General features: G+C 39.9%; 2 protein-coding genes across 3 annotated transcripts; both read left to right on the top strand.

The window, feature by feature from the left end:
• The first annotated feature begins 156 nt into the window (after positions 1–156).
• grna (granulin a) lies at positions 157–13,015 on the top strand. Its single transcript, XM_042394171.1, has 14 exons — positions 157–261; positions 900–1,040; positions 1,980–2,117; positions 2,203–2,331; positions 3,477–3,558; positions 3,654–3,760; positions 4,139–4,292; positions 4,392–4,520; positions 6,936–7,030; positions 7,776–8,012; positions 8,181–8,513; positions 9,995–10,231; positions 10,420–10,674; positions 12,103–13,015. The coding sequence occupies exons 2-14, from the start codon at positions 900–902 to the stop codon at positions 12,244–12,246; spliced, it is 2,181 nt and encodes a 726-aa protein (XP_042250105.1). The 5' UTR covers positions 157–261; the 3' UTR covers positions 12,247–13,015.
• A 1,892-nt stretch (positions 13,016–14,907) lies between these two features.
• rundc1 (RUN domain containing 1) lies at positions 14,908–19,771 on the top strand. Of its 2 annotated transcripts, XM_042394174.1 has the most exons (6): positions 16,480–16,920; positions 17,064–17,072; positions 17,449–17,607; positions 18,086–18,284; positions 18,393–18,488; positions 18,732–19,771. In XM_042394174.1, exons 1-6 carry the CDS (start codon positions 16,804–16,806, stop codon positions 19,592–19,594), a joined length of 1,443 nt encoding a protein of 480 aa, XP_042250108.1. In that variant the 5' UTR covers positions 16,480–16,803; the 3' UTR covers positions 19,595–19,771. The 2 variants fall into 2 exon arrangements, with proteins under 2 accessions (XP_042250107.1, XP_042250108.1); XM_042394173.1 differs by lacking the exons at positions 16,480–16,920; positions 17,064–17,072 and adding an exon at positions 14,908–15,608.
• The last annotated feature ends 1,380 nt before the right edge of the window (positions 19,772–21,151 follow it).

Raw genomic sequence — 21,151 nt, 5'->3', positions numbered from 1 at the left:
ACGTATAATTTAAAATGTTATAATTTAATGGAAGTGACAAAGAGAGGCGCTGCAAAGTATTCAGAGAGAGTGTGAGCTGCTCCTCTTCTCTGCCCATCTCTCTCTCTCCTCTCTCTCTCTCTCTCTCTCTCTCTCTCTCTCTCTCTCTCTCTTGGGGGCGTGGTGTTCAAGCCAATGCAGATCAACGTTTGTGTTACACTCCAGTGAGACACTTGTGAAACACCTGACTGTTCACAACAGCCCTTCAAGTCTACTAACAAGGTAAGAGCGCAATCTCTTTTTTAAGCCTTAAATAATTTCATATACTTGCTTGGTAAAGTTATTTAACTGACCTGCAAAGGACAGGACATTTAGACAACTATTAATTGCTTAGATTAAAACAGTTTTGTAAATAATAATCCTCCTGTGCAAAAATTTTCACAGTTAATTCCGACTAGCCGAGATTTTTTGAGACACAGTGCGTGTTTCTCTTTGTATGCAAGCTAAACGAAAGTGAAAGTGAGTTTATTTATTTTATTTTGTTTGACTTGCTTCTTTATTGAGAAATACAAACAAGTACAAATAGGAATACAAGTGTAAGCACGCGACAAAGTATGATTGCATTGGACTTCAGGAAATAAGGAAGTAAGACCGTTAACTGAATTTTTGTTTATGCCGTTTGTGACTCACTTCCAGAGAATATATTACATTAACAGAGTAGGCAGACTAGTTTTTTTTACAGACAGTCCCTTTATATGAGCACGCTGATTATTACTGTCATTTGATATTTTCTAATCAAGAGTTTCTGCAGCATTTAATGCAAAAAAAAAAAAAAATTTCTCTGATGTAAAGTGGAGTGTGGAGGGGATTTCCACATGCATCCCTTTCACTTTTCCTCTGTTGTTGTCCTCTGTGTGCAGATGCAGAAGTGGGTTGTGATCTGTTGGGCACTCTTGGCCCTAGCTGGTGCAGATGAGTGTCCAGATGCAGGGAGATGTGAGGAAGGTCAAACCTGCTGCAAACACCCGGCCAACGGCTACGAATGCTGCCCGTTTGATCAGGTAGACACAACCAGCATGCACGCCCTGAAATACAGTTTATCTGAGCAGAAACACGTCCAGCAAGCAACGAATTGGAAGAAACTAATTGCAACCACTGTTGTAACTGACTAGTTTAGACTAGTTTTGTAGTCATTTTACTTAAGCGAGCTCTGATTGAAGCTTTTTGGAGTGGAGATGATGCACAGTTGCAGATACTGGCCCTTCAAAATCCTGATAATCTCCCAAAAAGCTTCATAGCAACCACAGAAACATCACTTAAAAACATATAATTTGCATGTTCTCCTTTCAACAATGTACTGTTTCCTACATTGTGTAAAATATTAATAAGAAAACATGCTTAAATGTTTTCTGTAATGAAAAATGATAGATGTTTTGTGCATCATTTTCCATACAGCTCTCCTTGGTTTAGAGGAAAATTCCAGTTTATTTCAACCTGATGTATTTTCCTATAAATTTATGGTAAATAAATAGATTTACCCCTGAAGGAATATTCCTTAAAGACATATTTAGTATCTCTGAAAACTTCTCAATCTCACTTAAAAAGTTGCAACAGTTTTCTTATATATATTTCATAATATAATGATAAACCTGCTCGTGTATTTGACACAGGTAAAGAAAGTAAATTAGCAACTTTTGCATGAGTTGATTTGCGCACAATAACCTTTATCACCAGACAAACCCAAGCAAAGTCACAGTACTTCAGCTTCAGTAGAATACTTTGTCCCTGTGTCCATCATATAGTAAAATACACATATGAGATAATCATCCTATTGTACACTATAGTTAAAAGAATGAAAGACCGTACAGAGGTACTATTCATCCCTTGAGGTGTTTTACTACTTAATTAGTCAGATAAAAGCTTGCGCCTCATTTAGGAGGTCTGATAACAGTGTTAAAACTTTGGTAGTCAAAGTGTTTCTACTACTGTCATCTCCATAGGCTGAGTGCTGTGAGGATCACATACATTGCTGCCCTGAGAGCACAGTCTGCGACATGTCCACATCCAGCTGTGTGAACGCCACCGTGTCCGTCCCCTGGGCGGAAAGAGCTTCTGCTGATCAACCTGGACTCTCTAAAGTAAGAAAAGAAAGAGGCATCATGATGTCATGAACAGTGATACAGATGATACAGTGAGATTGTCCCTTCTCCTCCCTCTCTGCAGTCCTTCAGGATGATCAGGGCGTACATGGGAGAGGGAGATGACAACATCTGTCCCGATCAGTCACGGTGTCCTCCTGAGTTTTCCTGTTTGAGGGCCTTGACGAGGTTTGGCTGTTGTCCTCTTGCTCAGGTAATCAAACCTCGTGAAAAACACAGTTATAACATGACAATATATAATTTTTAAGTTGATAGTGAAGCAGCAGACAGGAAACAAAGACTAGAACTGAACTAGGGAGGTTGCAGGTATGTGACATGTGCAGCAACCATTCAGCTACCAGGTCACTCCACAATATATCATTTTTAATAAATAAATCAAGTTTTTCCTTTTGAATAATTGTTACAAGGCTGGAGAAACAGAAAAAAAATCAGGTTAAAGAACAAAAATAGCAAAAACAATGAAATCAAATCAGTGGCGGAGTTCATCATGTACACGTTATGCAGAACTAATAGTTGTTCTCCAAAAAGCTCAGTGACTTCCTGCCACAAAAGTGAATCTTTTCCTCTTTGGTTTACAAGCTGAACCTGTTCGCTTCTCTGAAGTGTAGTTTATTTAGAGCGCACATCACCCGAAGAGTCTCCGCGCACTTAACATCAGACTTTTGAAACTTTACATGTTAAAATACACAAGCAGAGTCCCAAACATACAGGCAATAATGTTAATAAAATGAAGTTCACATTAGCAACAGGACTGAGTTACGGAGACCACTTGCCCAACAATATTTGCTTTCCCAGCTGGTGAAACAAGAAGAGATGACGACACACAGAGAAGATATGTATGTAAATTTTGACCAAGCTTACCTCCCGAATATGCAGTGAAAGTTTATTCAAAAGAAAGGGAGCATGATGGGCAAAAGCTCTAACCTCCAAATATTTAAATCAAGGAACAGATAAGTAACCAGCATCAAGAGAACGTACTGTAAAGGGTGATGGAATATATAGAATAATAAGACCGGAGATGTAAGAGGGAGCTGATATGTTTAAGGCCGTGTAGGTCAGGAGGAGGATTTTGTATTGGTGGCCAACGCAAAGACATCAGAACTTCTTAGACTCCGGCAGCTGCATTTTATCCCAAATGTAGATCTGTTGTTGCTGTCAGGCGCAGACCAAAGAAAAGTGCATTGCAAAGGTTCAAGTAAAATTGAACCCTTGTTGTTACATAAAAACATTAATGCATTAATCGTAGAGTAAACCTACTTCCTAGAGGGAATCCAATCTAAAAGTCACTCATTTAAATTGTATTTATTAAGTGAATTGTGATTTCTGGACCTCCGGTAGGGAATCCCCTGCTCTGATGGGAAACACTGCTGTCCCGAGGGGCTCCAGTGCAGCGCAGACAGCCGATCCTGCATCAAAAAAGGTTCAACTCCTATTTATTCCTATAAATGGTTTACTTTTATCACTCTTATTATAGACATCTTGTTTTAAATGTGATCTTTTGTGATGTTGTTGCAGAAGTTGCGACTGCGGTTCTGTGCAGCGACGGAGTGTCAGAGTGTCCGGATGGAACCACCTGCTGCGAAACCCCCGAAGGAAAATGGGGATGCTGTCCCATGCCAGAGGTAAAACACTGGTGACCTTTTCATTGTAGACATACGCATACATTCTCTATAGCATGAGTGAGATTAGAAGTAAGGAAATGATGGATTTGCATGGCCCGTTATCGTGACTTTACACGGTGGCTCAATGGTTAGCACTGTTGCTACTTCCCAGCCTTCCTGTCCTTGTGTGGGTTTCCGCCGGGTGCTCCGGTTTCCTCCCACCATCAAAGGGTATGTTTGTAAGGGTTAATGACCACTGACACTGGCAAAAAAGAGCTACAGTTGGTCCCAATTGTGGCTGCTGCTCCCAGTGTAGTGCTCAGAGATGACAATAAAGAAATGATGGGTTCTTGTCCTGTGTGTTTCTGAGACTCCTTGTTGTCTTAATTGTCTAAACAGGCCGTGTGCTGCGAGGATAAGCTTCACTGCTGCCCTGAAGGGAATACATGCGATATCGAACAGTCCAAATGTATCTCCTCATCTACCAAGAAAGAGACACCGATGTGGGCCAAACTGCCTGCTAGGATAAGAGCAGACTGGGAGAACCAGAAAGGTCAGACCAGGTTTTGTTCTTCGCTAAAAAAAAAAAAAACTTACTTCCTCTTTGTTCTGGTGAATCATTGTCTAAAAGTGTTTGTGTGTGTTTTTTCAGAGAGTGAACAAGTCGTTGCAGAAGCAGCTCATAATGAGAGCTCAGAAAAAGTCCCCGAAGTCACCAAAGCGAATACGCTTCCTCCTTGTGAGGGGGAAGTTTCAGTGTCATCTGTCACTGAAGCTACAGGTGAGATTTTTATCTATTTAAGGAGAGCGAGTAGCACACCTAAAAATAAAGTAGAAAAGCATTACAGTTCTGTGGTTTCCTGTAGTGTCTCACAGATGTATCTTAACAGGCACGTAATGAGAGCAGATGCATATTTTCAAAGCAGCCTCTAATAGTTTAAGGTCCAACTGTATCTGTAGACTTTTATTTGATTTAATAACACCAATAAAGGCCGTGTTTCATTAAGGTGTGTCAGTGCATGCGCAACATTTTGGCACAGCTAGATGTGAATGTTACGGGTTATTTCCTGCTATGACAAGACAAAAATGCCTGCTGTGAGACAGCTCTATCGAGGCGAAAGCAGCATTTGTTCTGCATGCTGTAGGCACTTGTTACAGTAGGAAAAGCACAGATGTAAATAATAAAATTAAAGATAACTGAATTACATTTGGCTGCTTCTGTTATTGACACTGTCATGGCTCACTGGGACAGTTAAAGGGGACGTATCGTGCACATTTTCAAGTCTATATTTTTTTTTATTCTGGGGCTCCACTTAGAATATCTACATGATTTACGGTTTTAAAAACTCCTTATTTATCTTATATTGATCCTTACTGCAGCCCCTCAGCTCAGCCTCTGTCTGAACAGGCCGTTTAGCTCCTTTCTCTTTTTTCGTAAACACCTTATCTCATAATGCGTGATTGCTCTCCATGTTGCTTTCACTGTTTTTATTGTTGTATCCGATCTCCGTGTAGTTTTTATGGTTTTATCGTTGTTTTATTGATATTATGTGTTGTTAAACTTTTTATTTGTTTATCTAATTTTTTTTTCTCTTAATTGTTTGCATTGTAAAGCACCTTGTAACTCTGGTTTTGAAAGGCGCTTTATAAATTAAGTTTACTTACTTATTTAAGTCCCCCCTCCCGATGAGTTCACTCTGTTGTGATTGGTCCGGAGGCTACGTAAACAACCAATAGTAGTAGGGTTTCACTTCTTTTTCTCGTTGTTTACTCAAAATGTCAACTTCTCAAATATATCCGCACCCGTTAGAGCCTGAATTAGATCCGAAATATTCAAGTGGACAAAGCAATTAACCCATTGAACAACCTTAGCAACAAAGGTTACGGAACGAACAGCCATTTGTTGGCATGCACGGAAAAATCTGACGTCAGTTTTATGGGGAAGTAGAGGTAATATTGCGGACAAAGTGTCCAGAGCAGGTTGAAGCCCTGACCTTTGATTTTCAGGGAGCATTTTTTACACGTAGGTACAGGTTTTGGAACTTTGACCGTGTTTAACAAAAACATCCGACATCATAACAGCATAAAAATAACAGAAAACCACATGAAACATGAAATGTCCCCTTCAAATATCTGAATACATGTTCACACTTTTTTTTTATTCAATCTTTTAAAGTTTGTTTCCAAGCCCTTTTTAAAGTTTACCTTGCCTTGAATAGAACATAAATGTTATTAGTAATGCCGGTGCTTTTTCTACTATAAGTCAAAATGTCTTCTGTGAAAAAGGCCTGTGAGTCTTTGATAATCTGATGCAAGAAGTTTAAGACTGTTTTTCAAAAGCATCACTAGAGTGTGGCTGTTGTTCCTTTCCTTATCCTTTTAATAGTTTTTCATGGATTATTTTTTCCTCCTGTGTCTATGTGATACAATGCTGGTCAGACCAGTTTTTACCTCTGTTATGTAAAGTTCAATCCAGCCTTGTGCGATAAAGGTTTAACTAGTAACATCAATAACAGCTGCATTCCATGTATTTGTGCCAGAGCTCTGGTGTTATGCTGGCTTGGTGTTTTTGGTTAAACTTGTGCTTTTCCTGCTGTGGATATTTAAAATGTTAAAACGCTCTCAGAAAACCTCCATAGACTCTTAGTTGGCAGGTGAAAAAAGCTGAAGTGCACAGGTAATTAAATTGGGAGGTAAACTGAAAAAATGTAGAAAAAAGGAAGCTCATTGATATTTTTACGATTATTCTCACTGTGATGTGTGCATATTTTAAAGGAGATCCATAAATGTACTTTTCTACATAGAATAGTGAGGTTACAAAAAACAATTATCAAGGTTCATGGTTACTTTTATCGTCTCTCATAGAAGACAGTTGGGATTGAGCACCATCAGTATCAAACATTGCGATAATAACACATTATATGATAAAAGCAATGAAATAGAATAAAAGCATATGTGCAGAATAACAAGGCAAAACATCTCAAAGCAAACACAATTTAGTAAATATGCAAGCAGACAGACACGTCTCACTTTAAATTCTTACAATTAGACTGGGTGTTTCCCCAGCGAAGTTTTTGTTCCTCAAAATTTGCAGTTCTGCCATTTTTTTTCTCAGCATGAGGACAGACATTCAAGACAGTAGGAGACAAGTGCATATTTTTTTAGCTGACTTTAGTATTTGTATTTTTGTTCCCAGGCAATGTCCCATGCGATGATACAGAATCCTGCCCGGATAGCACAACATGCTGTAAAACCAAAGAGGGGAACTGGTCTTGCTGTCCTCTACCAGAGGTACAATTTTTTTAGCCACTTCTTTTTCTTGTTTTAGAAAGTTCTAACTTTGATGTGAAAGCATGCGACTCATGTGCAGAGTTTAAGCTGCAATGAACTGATCTACTGACAAGTATTGTGTGTGTATCCAAAGCCTGATCTTCTTCTATGTCGTAGACCTCTGTTGTTGTCCAAAAACTATTAAAAAACATGTCAATGAGTCACACCGCTGCACTGGGTGACATGTTCCTTCATTATAAAGAGTTTGGTCATGTTAGTTTGTTTAGTGACGGCCCCAAAGTCTAATAACAGCGATCATCTTTTCAGTCACGGGAGAGTAGTCCTGTGTAAGGCAGACGCCACTGAGCATGAGCGGGAACGTATTTCTGTTTATAGAGCTTCGTTAGCTTGTTGTGCTTCATATCACAACCTCTTGACTTTGTCCTACATTGTTAATTTCTCAAACTTAAACACAAAGTTGAGGCAAAGAACTACTCTCCGGAGAATGAAAGCATGTTATTAGTCTTTGGAGACATTTCTGAGCAAACTAACCAAACTCTTCAGGGCAAAAGAACATTTTTTAATACTTTTTAGACAACAACTGAGGTCTACGGCACAGAGGAAAAGGATATACACACACAATACTTGTAAATAGGATCAATTCATTGTTGGTTTGGCTCTGCACATGAGATTTGTTCTCCAGTCGTATCCTTTAAAGGCATTACCAATTAATTGTTTTCTGTCTTTCCTATTGTTTCACTCCCAGGCCACTTGTTGTGAAGATTTTATACACTGCTGCCCAAAAGGTAAAAAATGTAACCTGGCTGCGCAGACCTGCGATAGCGACTCATGCTCTGTGCCCTGGTTCGAGAAAATACCCACAATCCCCATACAGGTCGCACAGGTGGGGAACGTTACATGTGACTCCACCTTCAGTTGTCCTGATGACACCACCTGCTGCAAGAAGACAACAGGGGACTGGGGCTGCTGTCCTCTACCTGAGGTAAACGCACACGCTTCATTTTAAAAGCCAGCATACCAACATCATGAGATCATCTCTGAGTCTCTTTTGGTGCCAGTTGCCCTTCTGATGCTGGTTTCAGACTGAACTTCCCCGCAATCACTTGCAACGTTTGTAACTGAAAGTATTTTCTATCGTTCTGTACAAAAGGCGGTCTGTTGCGAAGACCACGAGCACTGCTGCCCCTCTGGCACCACCTGTGACCTCGCCGCCCAAACCTGCGTGGGCTCCTCAGGCTCAACACCCATGATGCAGAAGATACCTGCGTTCGCCGAAGTGGCGCCCAGCACTACAACTCAAAGTCAGGAGACAAGCATGACGCAAACTACGGAGGAGATGGAAGAGGAGACGGAACCACAGGAGACGGATCAGGAAGAAGAAAAGGGCAGAGTCCAATGTGACGACAACACCAGCTGTCCTCAGGGCACCACCTGCTGCTTCATGACCTCGTCCAAGAAGTGGGGCTGCTGCCCGCTGCCAGAGGTGAGTACTGCTTCTTCACTGAACTTCATAAACTATAAAACTGCGATAACGAAGCACAATAATGATTCAACTTCCTTTTTTGTTCTCCTCTTTGTCCGAACAACAGTTAAAAAACCCAAATGAATTCATCTTATATTGAAATAAGTAGGGAAAAGCTGCAAATGCAAACATTGCAGAAGCTGAAACCTTTAAATGTTTGGTATTTTTATTTGATGATGTGCATAAAAATAAGCTTCTGGAGGCTTTTCTGTCTTATTTCCTCAATTCAGATAAAGAAAAACAGATAAGAGATGCTAAAAGAGGACGAAGCCGTTGTTACAGACGATGCATGATGTAAAGACAGTTATAAACTAAAAAAAAACAAAGTAAAAAGAGCTAATCTTTCTGTTGAACAGTACAGATAACTCAATAGTTAGTTAGCCTGCTCCCTTTCGATACTAAGATACAGGAAGAAACATCCCACCCACACCACAAACCTACTGACACTTTCAGTGGTTGAGGGGATGTGAAATAATGGTCAATGGTTTCTCAAGCTCTGGACATGTGTTATTCTTATTTTGCAAGTTGATATATTCTCATCTTTACTAACTTTTTGACTTTATCAGCTACAGGCTACAATAATCACTCAGGAGAATGTAATTCCTTCTGGCTCCTACTCTTAAATTACAGAAGATTAATTATTGTAATTAATCTCTTTATTTTAAAGGTCTGCAATTTCTGATTTATTTCCAAATAACTATGTAGTTTAGTGATTATTTTAGTGAAAACAGAGACAGTGTTTGGTACAATTTTAACTAATGAATCCCAGGTAGTTGCTGTTACTGTAGTCAGAGACCAACAGATCAGCTGAACATGCAAAAGTTGGATTTCAATGGAAGTTTTCTTTAAAGAAAAGATCATTTGTACAAAATTAAATAATTCTTTCTATGAAACTTTCCAGGAGATTAGTAGGAACACTCAGAAGAAGACTGACCTATAGTGACCCTTTGATTTGTTATTCAGCTATTACTGGAAACTTTATTCTTTACATTTTTGTTCAGTTCACCTGTTGTTCTCTGACTAACTCGAGGTTATTCTAAAGTAACTACCAGGGATTAACCACATGGAAGAGTACTAAACACTTTCTCTGTTTCACTAAAATAATCACCACATTATTGTATGTACAGAAGTTCTTTTCAATACACTTCTTAGAAGTGAATTAAATCAGAAATTACAGAACTGTAAAATAGTTCCCCAAATTAATATTTACTTGGTTTTACTTGTTGTGCTTTCTAGGAACCTTCCTTGGAAATTACCAGCAACATTGATAGAAAACATGTCACTTGTAAAATAAAGTGTTACGGGGCTTTTATTCGTAGAATTTCACTGTACTGCCCTTTTTTTCTTTAATCTAAGTTTATTCATAACACCTCTGATGAAAGAAGAAACGAAACCAGCGTCGCTGATGTGGAAGTTTCTCTTCCTCTCTCACTTCTCTTCAGGCCGTGTGCTGTGCTGATGGAGACCACTGCTGTCCGACGCACTACAAGTGCAACGAACGCAACACCTCGTGCGTCAAAGAAGGAGTGGTGATCCCGTGGTACACCAAGCTCCCAGCGACCACCAGCACTCAGGTTGATCCCAGCTCCGTGCGCTGCGACGACCAGAATCAATGTCCTGAATACACCAGCTGCTGCCGGCTCTCCACGGGAAAGTGGGGCTGCTGCCCTATAGAGAATGTGAGCGCTGTGTGTGTGTGTGTGTGTGTGTGTGTGTGTGTGTGGAGAGATTACAGAAAGTGCAGCTACTTTGACATTAAAATATAAGCCGTATTATCAGCATATATATTAACTTTGTCAAGGTTTGCTTATGTAAAATAAGAGCGTTAACATCATCTTCACTGACTCTTTGCACACTTTGTCTGCAGGCTGTGTGCTGCCCAGATAAGAAGCACTGCTGCCCTCTGGGTTACTCTTGTAACATGGTCGCTCAGTCCTGCCATAAGGTCATCATGCTGCAGCTGGACACCATCCCACTAACACCAGTGTTCCTGTCCAGTGATGCCCAGCTCAGTCCTCTAAGGCAAAATGACGTCAAGTGTGATGACGAGACCAGCTGCGCAGACGGGGAGACCTGCTGCAGGACGTCCGCTACTACATGGGGCTGCTGCCCCTTACCTAACGTATGATATACAGTCATAACTCCAGCAGGCAGAGCTGATGAGCTTTAATGAAGGGTTCCTGTAAAAAGCAATTAATACAAAGTAATCCAAAACTCTTACATTAGCCCAAAGGATAGAGACTAGATTTTAAGTTAAGTTGAATTTTCTTGTTTCTTGTCCTGGTTTTAAAAGCAGCTCTGCAGGTGTATGATATAAAGATTTATGTCAGTCTAATCCACAGTGGTGTAAACTAACTATATTCAAATAGTCAAATACTTGTGCCATTGTGAATATTTGCATTTTATACTACTTTATACTTAAGTTATTCCACCACATTTCAGAGGAAAATATTGTAGTTTTTATTTCACTACATTAATTTGACACCCAGAATTAATATGCTGCTTACATGTTTTTATATGAGTATTAATAATCCAATAATTCCTCATAATATAATAATAATAATTCACTTTAAGAATTTTTGAACCACTACTTTATCTTCTACGTAGCTGTCTGCATGTATACATATAGATGTCAGTTGGCTGAAGTGGTGTAAACTAACCAAGTACATTTACTATATTGTTTTGTATATTTTTAGGCATTTTTTCAACATTTCTACTATTTTACACCACTTTTACTTTTTGCCAAAGATATTTATTGAGCAGTTTGGTTCTATGAGTCAATTATTGCTCAGTGTAACGATTATAAAGCCAAAGGACTATTATTGACTTTAAATCAGTATATAATAACAAAAAAATAACTAAATGAGAAAAATAAATGCAACAGTGATAACAGCAAGATAAACATAGAGGGAAATAAAGAGTCTGGATAATCCCACCCCGTCGCCCAAATCCATCAAAGCTCCCTGTGTGTCTTCACTCATTCAAATTCTTTCACATTTGTGTGATACTATAAAATGTTACAGGTGGAAAAATATAGTTTGTCTTCTCATTTTAAGCTGCAAGGTACTTTCAAATTAAGAGTTTGTTTCTTAAAGCAAATCAAAACTCTTCTTTTATGTTAATTAAGTCAGTCTTAATGATGTTGGGATGCTTTTGTTTGTTTAATTCCAATGTGTCAGGATTATTTTTCCTGTCCTACTTCCAGCTGTTTGACAGAGTCAATCAGACACCTGTGACCATAGATGGAAACAGAAAAGCAGTGTAGTAACAGTCCCAAAGATCTACCACAGCTTCAAGGAAACATTTTTGACAATTTTACAAATCGTTGACCCAGATGAGCCGAGGATGATGAGTACAAGATCTTAGATTAGAGGCGCTGACTTTAAAGATTATATCAAAAATGCCAAACCAAACGGGTTAAATTTTAAATAAAGCTTAGAGTTGCTTCAGCAAACTGGCTTCTATTATAATTAACAGATAAAGATTCTATAAACAAAATACCAAAAGCAGCAGAATATTTTTAACCTTCCTCTCTCTGTCCTCTCCGCAGGCGGTGTGCTGTAGCGACATGCAGCACTGCTGTGAAGCCGGCTACACCTGCACTGACACCGGCGACTGCGTCCAGGACGCCCGGCGTAACTGGTACAACTGGCACGTGTTCCTAAGCAACAAAAAGAGAGGTTTAAATCTGTGAAAACATCACTGTCGCTCTGTCATTTGTTTCTGCATGCAACGCACTAATGGAAAATAAGATAAAGGGATTTTATGGTGATTGGTCAATGCTTTTGTTGTTCGAGGACAGTAGTAAATGGGGATACTGTGAAAGTAAATTGCACTTGGGGTTATGAAGTTCTGTGATCTGGGAGTTGTAGTGTTCTGTCTGTATGCAGCTAGTTCACATCTGACTTGTTGTAATATTCAAAGGTCGTGAACATGCGGATAGCTTGTTTTTAAAAGTCAGATTAGACACCTCGTTAATCCACAGTTCACAGTTTTCTACTTGAAACTCTGCTTCATCTGTAAAGATTTCAACTGAAACACTCCACAGCCAACGTGAATTTATTCACTGTCAATCATCTGCTCTGTTTGTTTTTTTGTTTTATGCTTCAGCCATCCTGTGTTGCAAAGTGCATTTTTCTATCAATAATCACTAATGTTTTAGGCATAATTTAACACTGTATCATTTATAATTTTGAACATGACAAACTGCTGTGTGACTCCACCTGGTGATGAAAGAACGGTTTCTTTAGAATAGATGATTCATTTGTCATCTCATGAAATGATGGTTTAAAAATCAAAAAAAGTGTTTTAATTTTGTGCATCTAATTATCACTTGTGTTTATGTGGGATTTAAAATGCCCCGTAAGTCATGAGAAACACACGCTTGGTACGGCTTAACCTCTTGATGAGTCACAGACATCTCGACATAATCCATAAAACTAATAAACAAAACCTGAACACATCATTGCAACTTGTCAAATCATTTCTGTATAAATGTTATGTAAATGTATCTGTTTCTATCAAAAAAAACAAAGAAAAATAATATATGAACATATATACTGTGTGCCCCATATATGATACATATATGGACATATGTTGTAGACACATATAAACACCTCTGAGTATATGTATAACACATATATGTTGCCCGTATATGTGTTATACCAGATAAATGAAAGTGGTGACAGACACATATGGCATTTACAGTATAAATGACCTTTTTTTTATACATGTTCTTACATGTAATCATCATAAATAATTACATATAGGTGCATCACATAAATGTGGCATATATAGAAATTACATGTGGTGCCTTTTTATGTATGTAAATATACAGTAATTGCTACTTATGAATCCTCTTTGAAACTCATATAAGTATTAATGCTGTAGCACTTTGAGTTTCACTATGAATGAAAAGTTCAGTACAAATTAAATGTATTTTTTATGTTGTACATTTAACAAAAATACATGTATAACATGTATATAAATATATTACATGCATTTTTAATACATATTTGTACCATATATAAAAATATAATATATATATATATAATTTTATGTAGGATGGTATGTGTATATAATACATATTCATACAGTATATGGTCGTAACTATGTGGTTCCTAGTTCATGTATTAGCGTGACAAGCATTTATATTTTATTTCTAAACTTTATTGTACCTTTATCAAACATTTACATTTTCGTCATGGCGGCTTAAAAGAGACTCTTCATTAAAACATCAATTTCTTCATGAATTCATGAAGAATTGAAAAAATTACATTATTTAAATCATCGTGTGTCTCTTTGGTGAATCTCACTGTTATTGGACATGAAACAGAAATAAAAAAGTTGAACACCTGATACACCAAGTAGCTGCAAAAAAAAAACCCTTTTAAATGTGATGAAGATGTATTTTTTTCCTCATCCTCACTTCCGGATGGGATTCCACATTTTAGGCTGACATCACACTGTTTGAGCCTTTTTTGACGTCAAGCTTTTTTTTAATTGTTTGAGTCTACTGGGCTCCTCCCCTTTATGAGCTCTGTCAAGCTGCTTCTAACAAAGAGTGAAAACTTCCGATTATACCTTTCAAAATAAAAACCCTTTTGTCTGTTACCATCAATAAAGATGGTTAAAATCAGTGCTACTATGTAATGCACAGTAGGTATATGGTTATAGGCATGAACAATAAATACAATATACATAAAATCTGTGTTTTATACACAATACATGCTGTATGTAACTAGCAGAGTAGAGTGAAGCTTTAACCTTCATCCTACCAACATATTTCTTCTCAAAACATTATTAGTTTTGTAATTAATGTCATCTGGAAAAAAACACACTATTATTATTTTAGGAAAGTTACAGTTTATTTGCATGTACTTTTCTTTAATACAAATTGCAGATTTTATTCCAAGTGCTATCCACAATAGTACTTAAAAGCTTATTTACTATCCTTTAATTCTGTTATCATTTAGTTCTCAATCATTTCAAGTAAACATGATTTGTGTTATATGTATATAGTGACACCAATGAGGGTCATTTTGACTGTAAATTAGGACATTAGGAACAAACAAAATTGGAGTGATAAAATAAAGCCTCAGGTAGTAGGATTAGGGTTAATGTCCCTGCTTTCAGCCAGCAGTCAATAGCAGAAATACAAAAGTAGGAATAAAAAAACAACCATCAATACGTCAGTACACAGGTTAACCTGCAACCTCACTGCTTGATGAACTAAATCCTACAGACTGGTCCTTTAATGCAGCTCAGTGTCTCTTACATTCTACAGACTTTTTAAAAAAATGACTCAAAACAATTAGTAAATTATGAAAATATTTGGCAATTGGCAACTAATCGATTAATCATTGCAGCTCTACGATAATAAAATAGTTTTATTTAGTATTTAAAATGGACTTAACTATAATAGGATTTTATTTTGAAAACAAAGTGCTTCTTTTCCGGTGTCTTCCTTGTCGCGTGCCGTTAGCTTGACGTGTCCCTATGTTGACGTATGAATCATCCTTCCCAAGATGGCGATGCACCTGTTCCGTCGATAATGATCCTTGTTGTTTTTCTGCGCAGCGTCGGAAAACTAAACATCTGAAGCGGAGTAATAATCAAACTGGCGGCGTAGTTAAACCGCAGGACTGAACTCCGTCGTCCAAAATGTCCACAGAGGAGCTGTCAGCCTCGGACAGCGAGGCTGTCTTCGCCGGCGCCGGGGAGCGATGGGCACCGGTGGGCGCTGTGGCCAGCCCCGAGGATGAGAGCGGGAGCAGAAGCGCTGGCCAGCCGGGGCAGAGAGGCTCGTCGTCGGCCTGCGAGGAGGAGATGTCCACCAAGCTGAAGAGGCTGGAAGAGGAGCAGGACTTGCTGAACTCGTCTCTGCTCGCCCTCACCTCTCATTTCGCTCAGGTTCAGTTCCGACTGAAGCAGATCGTTCACGCTCAGAGCGAGGAGAAGGAGAGGATGCTGGCCGAGCTGGAGGAGTTCGCCTTCAGGGGATGCCCGCATGTGGTGGGCTGCAGGGCGCAGGATGCCACCCAGCTGGAGAACTCGGTGAGTTCCCGGTATGACTGTCATCACGCTAAACGTTATTATCACGATAATCAACAAGTCCTACAGTTGGATGTTTGAGCTTCAATGATGTGTGTGCAGAGTTTGTTTTCACTTCCATCTGCTGGAAGTTTTAAGTTTCTCTGCTCATTGAAAATCTGTTTTTATTGGGTGAACATACGAGCTGGATTTGTGACATCAACACTAGTTTGGAAGTCAATTCTGGTCCAATATTCAACTTCATAAGTGTGATGTGGAAACTTGAAGCCTCCAGAGCACAAACACTGAGAATGAACTTTACAGTGAAGGAGGAAACATCATGTGTCCAGCAGTTAAACTTTAGAAATAAAACTTATTTGCATATTCATAGATTCTTCAAAGTGGTAATTATACTTTTTATATCAGACACATTGATATACATGCACCTTACACCACCACATCTCTACTTCTGGTCATAATTTCTTTGGATAAAAATAACAATCATGATGGTGCATATGGATCCTTTATTTAGTTATTCCCCCATTTTAATGATCCAAGGTGTAGATTTGTGACTGTTATAACACTACTTTTCTGTTTCTATCCATAGCAACAGGTGTTTCCTAGTTCCAGCCTCTTAATTGTGAGGATTTACTGTTACTTGGACAAAAACAAGCCATTTGTAACTTTTGCAATCATGATCTGATATTTTATAGACCAAACAATTAATTTATTAATCGAGAAGATTAATTGCCAAGTGCATCATTAATGAAAATAAGTAGTTGCAGTCATTATTTTCATGATCGATTAATCTGTTGATTATTATCTCATCTGTAAAATGTCAGAAAATTCTGAAAACTGAGCTGGAACCAGAGAATTTTAGTATTTTTCTTTAAAAAATGGCTCAAAATGATTAATCGATTACCAAAAGAGTTGCAGATTTGTTTGTCAATTTTCTGTCAATCAGCTAATTGTTGCAGTTCTAAACCTGACAGAGATATTTAACTCTCACCAACACAAATATGGTGACTCTTTACTCCCTCAAATACACAGATATTAATATTGACACACGTATGTGGTGTTAAACCAGGTGTCATTAAATGAAATGATTCACCTCACCGGCCGTGGTGCATTTTTCTGATTAAACTGCGCTTGTTGCGTCACACTGGAGGCTGCTCCCGCCTCGGTTTTGTTCCTCGGGATCTCTTATCTCTGGTGGAAAATGTTGCTTTCCGGCACAAGTGTGTGTGACTCACTCACAGCGCTGCAGGCTCAATGGAAATGCCTCCAGGAGATCGCTATCTGTTTAATAAAGGTTTCTGTGTACACAGCGACTACTGTATGTAGCAACCCGCTAACGTTTACTCCCTGCCTTCTTTACATTCAGCCTCACCTGAGGTGTTTGCATGTAATATGACATAACTGCTAATCATTTATCCCACCTAAAGGCCATTTCTCCTTTGTCACATGCTTAACTTGCAGGGGGATCTGGTGAGTATGATTCCTCGTGTCTATTTGATAGTTTGGTTTGTGTATTTTTGTGTAAATGTGACGTTTACAAGTTAGAAATCTTATAAAAGTTGCAACAGAATAAACTGCTGCTCAGACCTGATGACACCACTGGTCTAAAAGTCCTAAACCTCCGTGCAAAAAGCTGTTATATGTACAAATTCAGTTCATTTTGTACTTTTAAATTGTGTATTTAAATATAGTAAAGTATGGCAGAAAAGGCTGTGACTCTCTGTCTTTGTATAGATTCACAAAAAGGGCTTTACACTCAAATATAGATATTGCAGAAATCCAACTTTGGTCAGAATTTGGTGCAGAAATACTAAAAACCATCGTGTGTGTGTGTCTGTTCTGTCAGAGCGAGAGAGAGAAGAGGGAGCGCCTGGAGGCTCAGAGAGAAAAACAGAAGGATCTCATTTTCCAACTGAAGACCCAGCTGGACGACCTGGAGCGCTTCGCCTATCAGGAGGGCAGCTACGACTCGCTGCCGCAGTCTGTCGTCATGGAGAGACAGAAGGTGGGGATGCGGGAATGCGACCAGTATGGGAGAGTTTTGTATCAGAGAGAGAAAAATAATAATCCTCAGTACGGGGTCAGATAAATATAATCCACACACTGTCTGTTACACTGAGCGCATAATGTGATGTTTACATGTTTCAGGTCAGGTGTAACAAGTCAAATGTTAGTTCTCAATAATGCTTCAGGCCTGTTTTTTTGTTTTATTACTTTTGTTTTACCTTGAAGAAGTGTTGACGGAAAAGTCTCAGATAGCAAAACTGTTTCTCTAACAGGACGTAAACTACAGGTGGAGCTTCTTACTTGCATATTTAATGATTTAATTAAATGTGTTTTTAATAGTTTTTGGACAAAAACGGAGCTCTACAGCACAGAGGAATAAGATATATCAGGCTTTGGATGCACACACACAAACCTCAAATAACTTTACAGATACCTGTGACAATGAGATCATCCTTTAACTCTCGTTCATTCTTCAGGTCATCATTGATGAGTTGATCAAAAAGCTGGACGTCAACCTGAACGAGGACATCGGGAACTTGTCCCCCGAGGAGCTGAGACACAGAGTGGATGCTGCCATCGCTCAGATAGTGAACCCAGCCAGGGTCAAAGAGCAGCTGGTGGATCAGCTCAAAACCCAGATCAGGGACCTGGAGATGTTCATCAACTTCATCCAAGGTACACAGTCTCATTTCCTGTTTAATTGTAGCACCCGCTCATTTGTTTACACTCCATCGACTGTTTTTTATTAGTTTAAAGAGTAACTTTGCTGTTTCTTCCATAAAGATGAGGTGGGGAATCCTCTCTTGTCAGACGGTGGACACAGCCAGCAGCCACAAGCAGCAGGAACCAGTTCCAGAGCTCCGGGAGTGAAGAAGAAAGGTCAGTTTACTTCATATCAAACTCTATCTGAAGGCACCTGTTGATGTTTGTTGTAATTAAACCACTAGATGCCTTTTAGTAGCCACCGATATGTTGAATAATATCAATAAATCTAAACATTTATGAGCCATGTGTCCTGATCAGAGTCACTGATCTGTCAAAATCTGTTGTTTTTAAAGATATATTAACCGTCAGGCTCAAGTGTTTGATGTCTACTGTATTCTGATCCTTCTCTCACTGCAGTGGATCCAGAGCAGGCCCAGAAGATGCGAGAGACAGGCCTGCAGCTGATCCAGAAGGCCCTCGCCGTGCTGCAGATCTTCGCTGCCAGCCAGTTTGGCTGCGCGCCCGGCCACGTCCCTCAGAGCATGTGGCCTCAGGACTCGACGGTGCAGGACTACGGCCCCTTACTGCAGCGTCTGGAGGCGGCCGTCGACAAGGTGCGAGTGCTGGGGTCGCGCAGACAGCCCTCCCTGGAACACGTCGTCAACTACACCAGCAACACGGCGCTGGGGCCCCGAGACGAGCTGACGACGTCCGTGAGGAAGGAGCTGGCTTTTGCTCTGAAAGACTTGCTGGCTCACGGCCTCTTCACGCCCTCCCAGACCATGAGCCTGGTGCTGGCGCCCATCTCCTGCCTGCTGCCTTACAGACCAGCCCCACAGACCATGCATCCGTGGGAACTCTTTGTCAAATACTACCACTCCAAAAACGGCAAGGCCTTTGTGGAATCGCCGGCACGCCAGCTTTCACAATCCTTCAGCCTGCCTGTAGGCGGCGGCCCGGTGACCATCACCCCTAAACAGTCTCTGCTGTGGGCCATCCACACTGTGCTGAAGGAGCACGGACGCTACAAGCGAGGACCGGACACGGAGTTCAAAGCGCTGGTGTGCATGGCTCTGAACGAGCAGCGGCTGGTGTCGTGGCTCAACCTGCTGTGTAAGACGGGGACTCTGATACACCCGCACTACCACGCCTGGAGCTACATGGCACAGACTGGCTTTGAGGGAGCTTTGCGCATCCTGGGACGCATCAGCCACCTCAAATTTAACCTCCCAGTGGACCTGGCTGTCCGGCAGCTGAAGAACATTAAGGATGCTTTCTGAGGAAGGGACCAAAAAAGGCAACAAATCCATGAAAAGAAGAGAAACGTTACTCTCAGAACTAAAGCATTTTATCAGCTAAACTACACTACTCTTACCTGCCATTCAGGGCTGAAAGCATGACGTTGTGCTTCAAGTATGTAACACTTTAAAGGCTGTTTAAAGAGGGCATATTGTGCACATTTCCTGCTCTGTATTTTTTTATTCTGGGGCTCTACTAGAATATCTTTGCATGATTTACAGTTCAAAAATCTCCTTATTTATCTCATACTGATCCTTTATGCAGCTCCTCAGTTCAGCCTCTGTCTGAAACAGGCTGTTTTAGCTCCTGTCTCTTTAAGAACCGCCTCACTTCGTTTTTCTCATTCTTTACTCAAAATATAAACTTCTCAAACACATCCGCACATGTCAAAGCTGGAATCCGATCCAAAATATGCGATCGGACAACGCAAACAATCCGTGGGACAACAAAGACAGACAAAAACGGACGGGACGGGCGTTTGTGGGCGTGTTCAAACGATGTGACGTCAGTTGGATCTGGAGGTTTACTTTGCAAACAAAACCTTCAGAACAGTCTGAAGCCCCGGGGTTTGACTTGCAGGCTGCATTTTTACATACGTTCACCTCAAATCTTGTTACTTTGACCATGTTTAACATAAACATCCAACAACATATAAATAACAGAACATCACTGAAAGCATGATATGTCCCCTTTAAGCAACCACTCATGTAAAGTACAAGTGTGTGACGTCTTCAAGTACATGCATGGATGTTGTGTGAGCTTCAGCCATAAGCAAACCTGCATATTTAGCATATCCCGGTATGTTTGAGATGCCAAAAAAAAAACGCTACTCGTACTGTAAACATGCCTTAGAAGGGAGATTGAGAAGATCTTAAGTAAAGCTTTCCTGATCTTCGTGACCTGTGTTCATCACATGTTCCTCTATATACACGATAGCGCCCTGACCTATGCAGCAAACGTTGTGGGAGAGGTTGGACTTACACAGTAATCAGTACTGTGATGCGATTGATAGTTAGACAATCCAAGAGGAGAAATACTTACTGTGGCGTCAACACAGTAACACCAGAGCTTGTGATGTATTGGTCTCTGTAATCGGTGCGTGTGCTGCTCCGCTGTTACAGAGAAATAGTAGCAAACTTAGTTGATTGTAAAGCACTCAGGTCAACTTGAAATGACAAATGTCTTACAGTTTCCGTCAACGAGGGGAGGAAATATGAATTTAAAGTGTTGTGTAACGGTGAGTTACAGATATCAGCTTCTCTCCCAGCGTCATATTTCAAAACCTCTCGAGGCTGTTTTTTTTTCTTGCACGTGGTGTTTCAGGTGTGTGAATAACATTTTAGACCCTGTATGAACTGCTGCTTTTTCTCCTGTTTCCGGGTGTAGTTAAAAATCAAACGATATTGTACGTGAAGAATTTCTTTTATGATGTAATTAACGGCTTAAAACATGATTTTTATCTCCCTGAGACGGCTGAGTCGCACGTATCTTTGATTACTGAATGTACAAAACCGTAGATGCTATTAAACTGAGGTTAG

The sequence above is a fragment of the Thunnus maccoyii genome, chromosome 18 (assembly GCF_910596095.1).
Source record: "Thunnus maccoyii chromosome 18, fThuMac1.1, whole genome shotgun sequence".
NCBI classification, from domain to species: Eukaryota; Metazoa; Chordata; class Actinopteri; order Scombriformes; family Scombridae; genus Thunnus; species Thunnus maccoyii.
The sequence above is the reverse complement of the archived record's forward strand: the minus strand, read 5'-3'. Positions and strand labels throughout refer to the sequence as shown.

What these genes read in the sequence shown, in the direction of transcription:
- grna (XM_042394171.1), top strand. Translation starts at nt 900, where the DNA reads ATGCAGAAGTGGGTTGTGATCTGTTGGGCACTCTTGGCCCTAGCTGGT. An exon ending in GCTGCTGTCCTCTACCTGAG is followed by an intron (nt 8,013 to 8,180) that starts GTAAACGCACAC and finishes TCTGTACAAAAG; the next exon opens with GCGGTCTGTTGCGAAGACCA. An exon ending in GCTGCTGCCCGCTGCCAGAG is followed by an intron (nt 8,514 to 9,994) that starts GTGAGTACTGCT and finishes ACTTCTCTTCAG; the next exon opens with GCCGTGTGCTGTGCTGATGG.
- rundc1 (XM_042394173.1), top strand. Translation starts at nt 15,216, where the DNA reads ATGTCCACAGAGGAGCTGTCAGCCTCGGACAGCGAGGCTGTCTTCGCC. An exon ending in CCACCCAGCTGGAGAACTCG is followed by an intron (nt 15,609 to 17,448) that starts GTGAGTTCCCGG and finishes CTGTTCTGTCAG; the next exon opens with AGCGAGAGAGAGAAGAGGGA. An exon ending in TCGTCATGGAGAGACAGAAG is followed by an intron (nt 17,608 to 18,085) that starts GTGGGGATGCGG and finishes TTCATTCTTCAG; the next exon opens with GTCATCATTGATGAGTTGAT.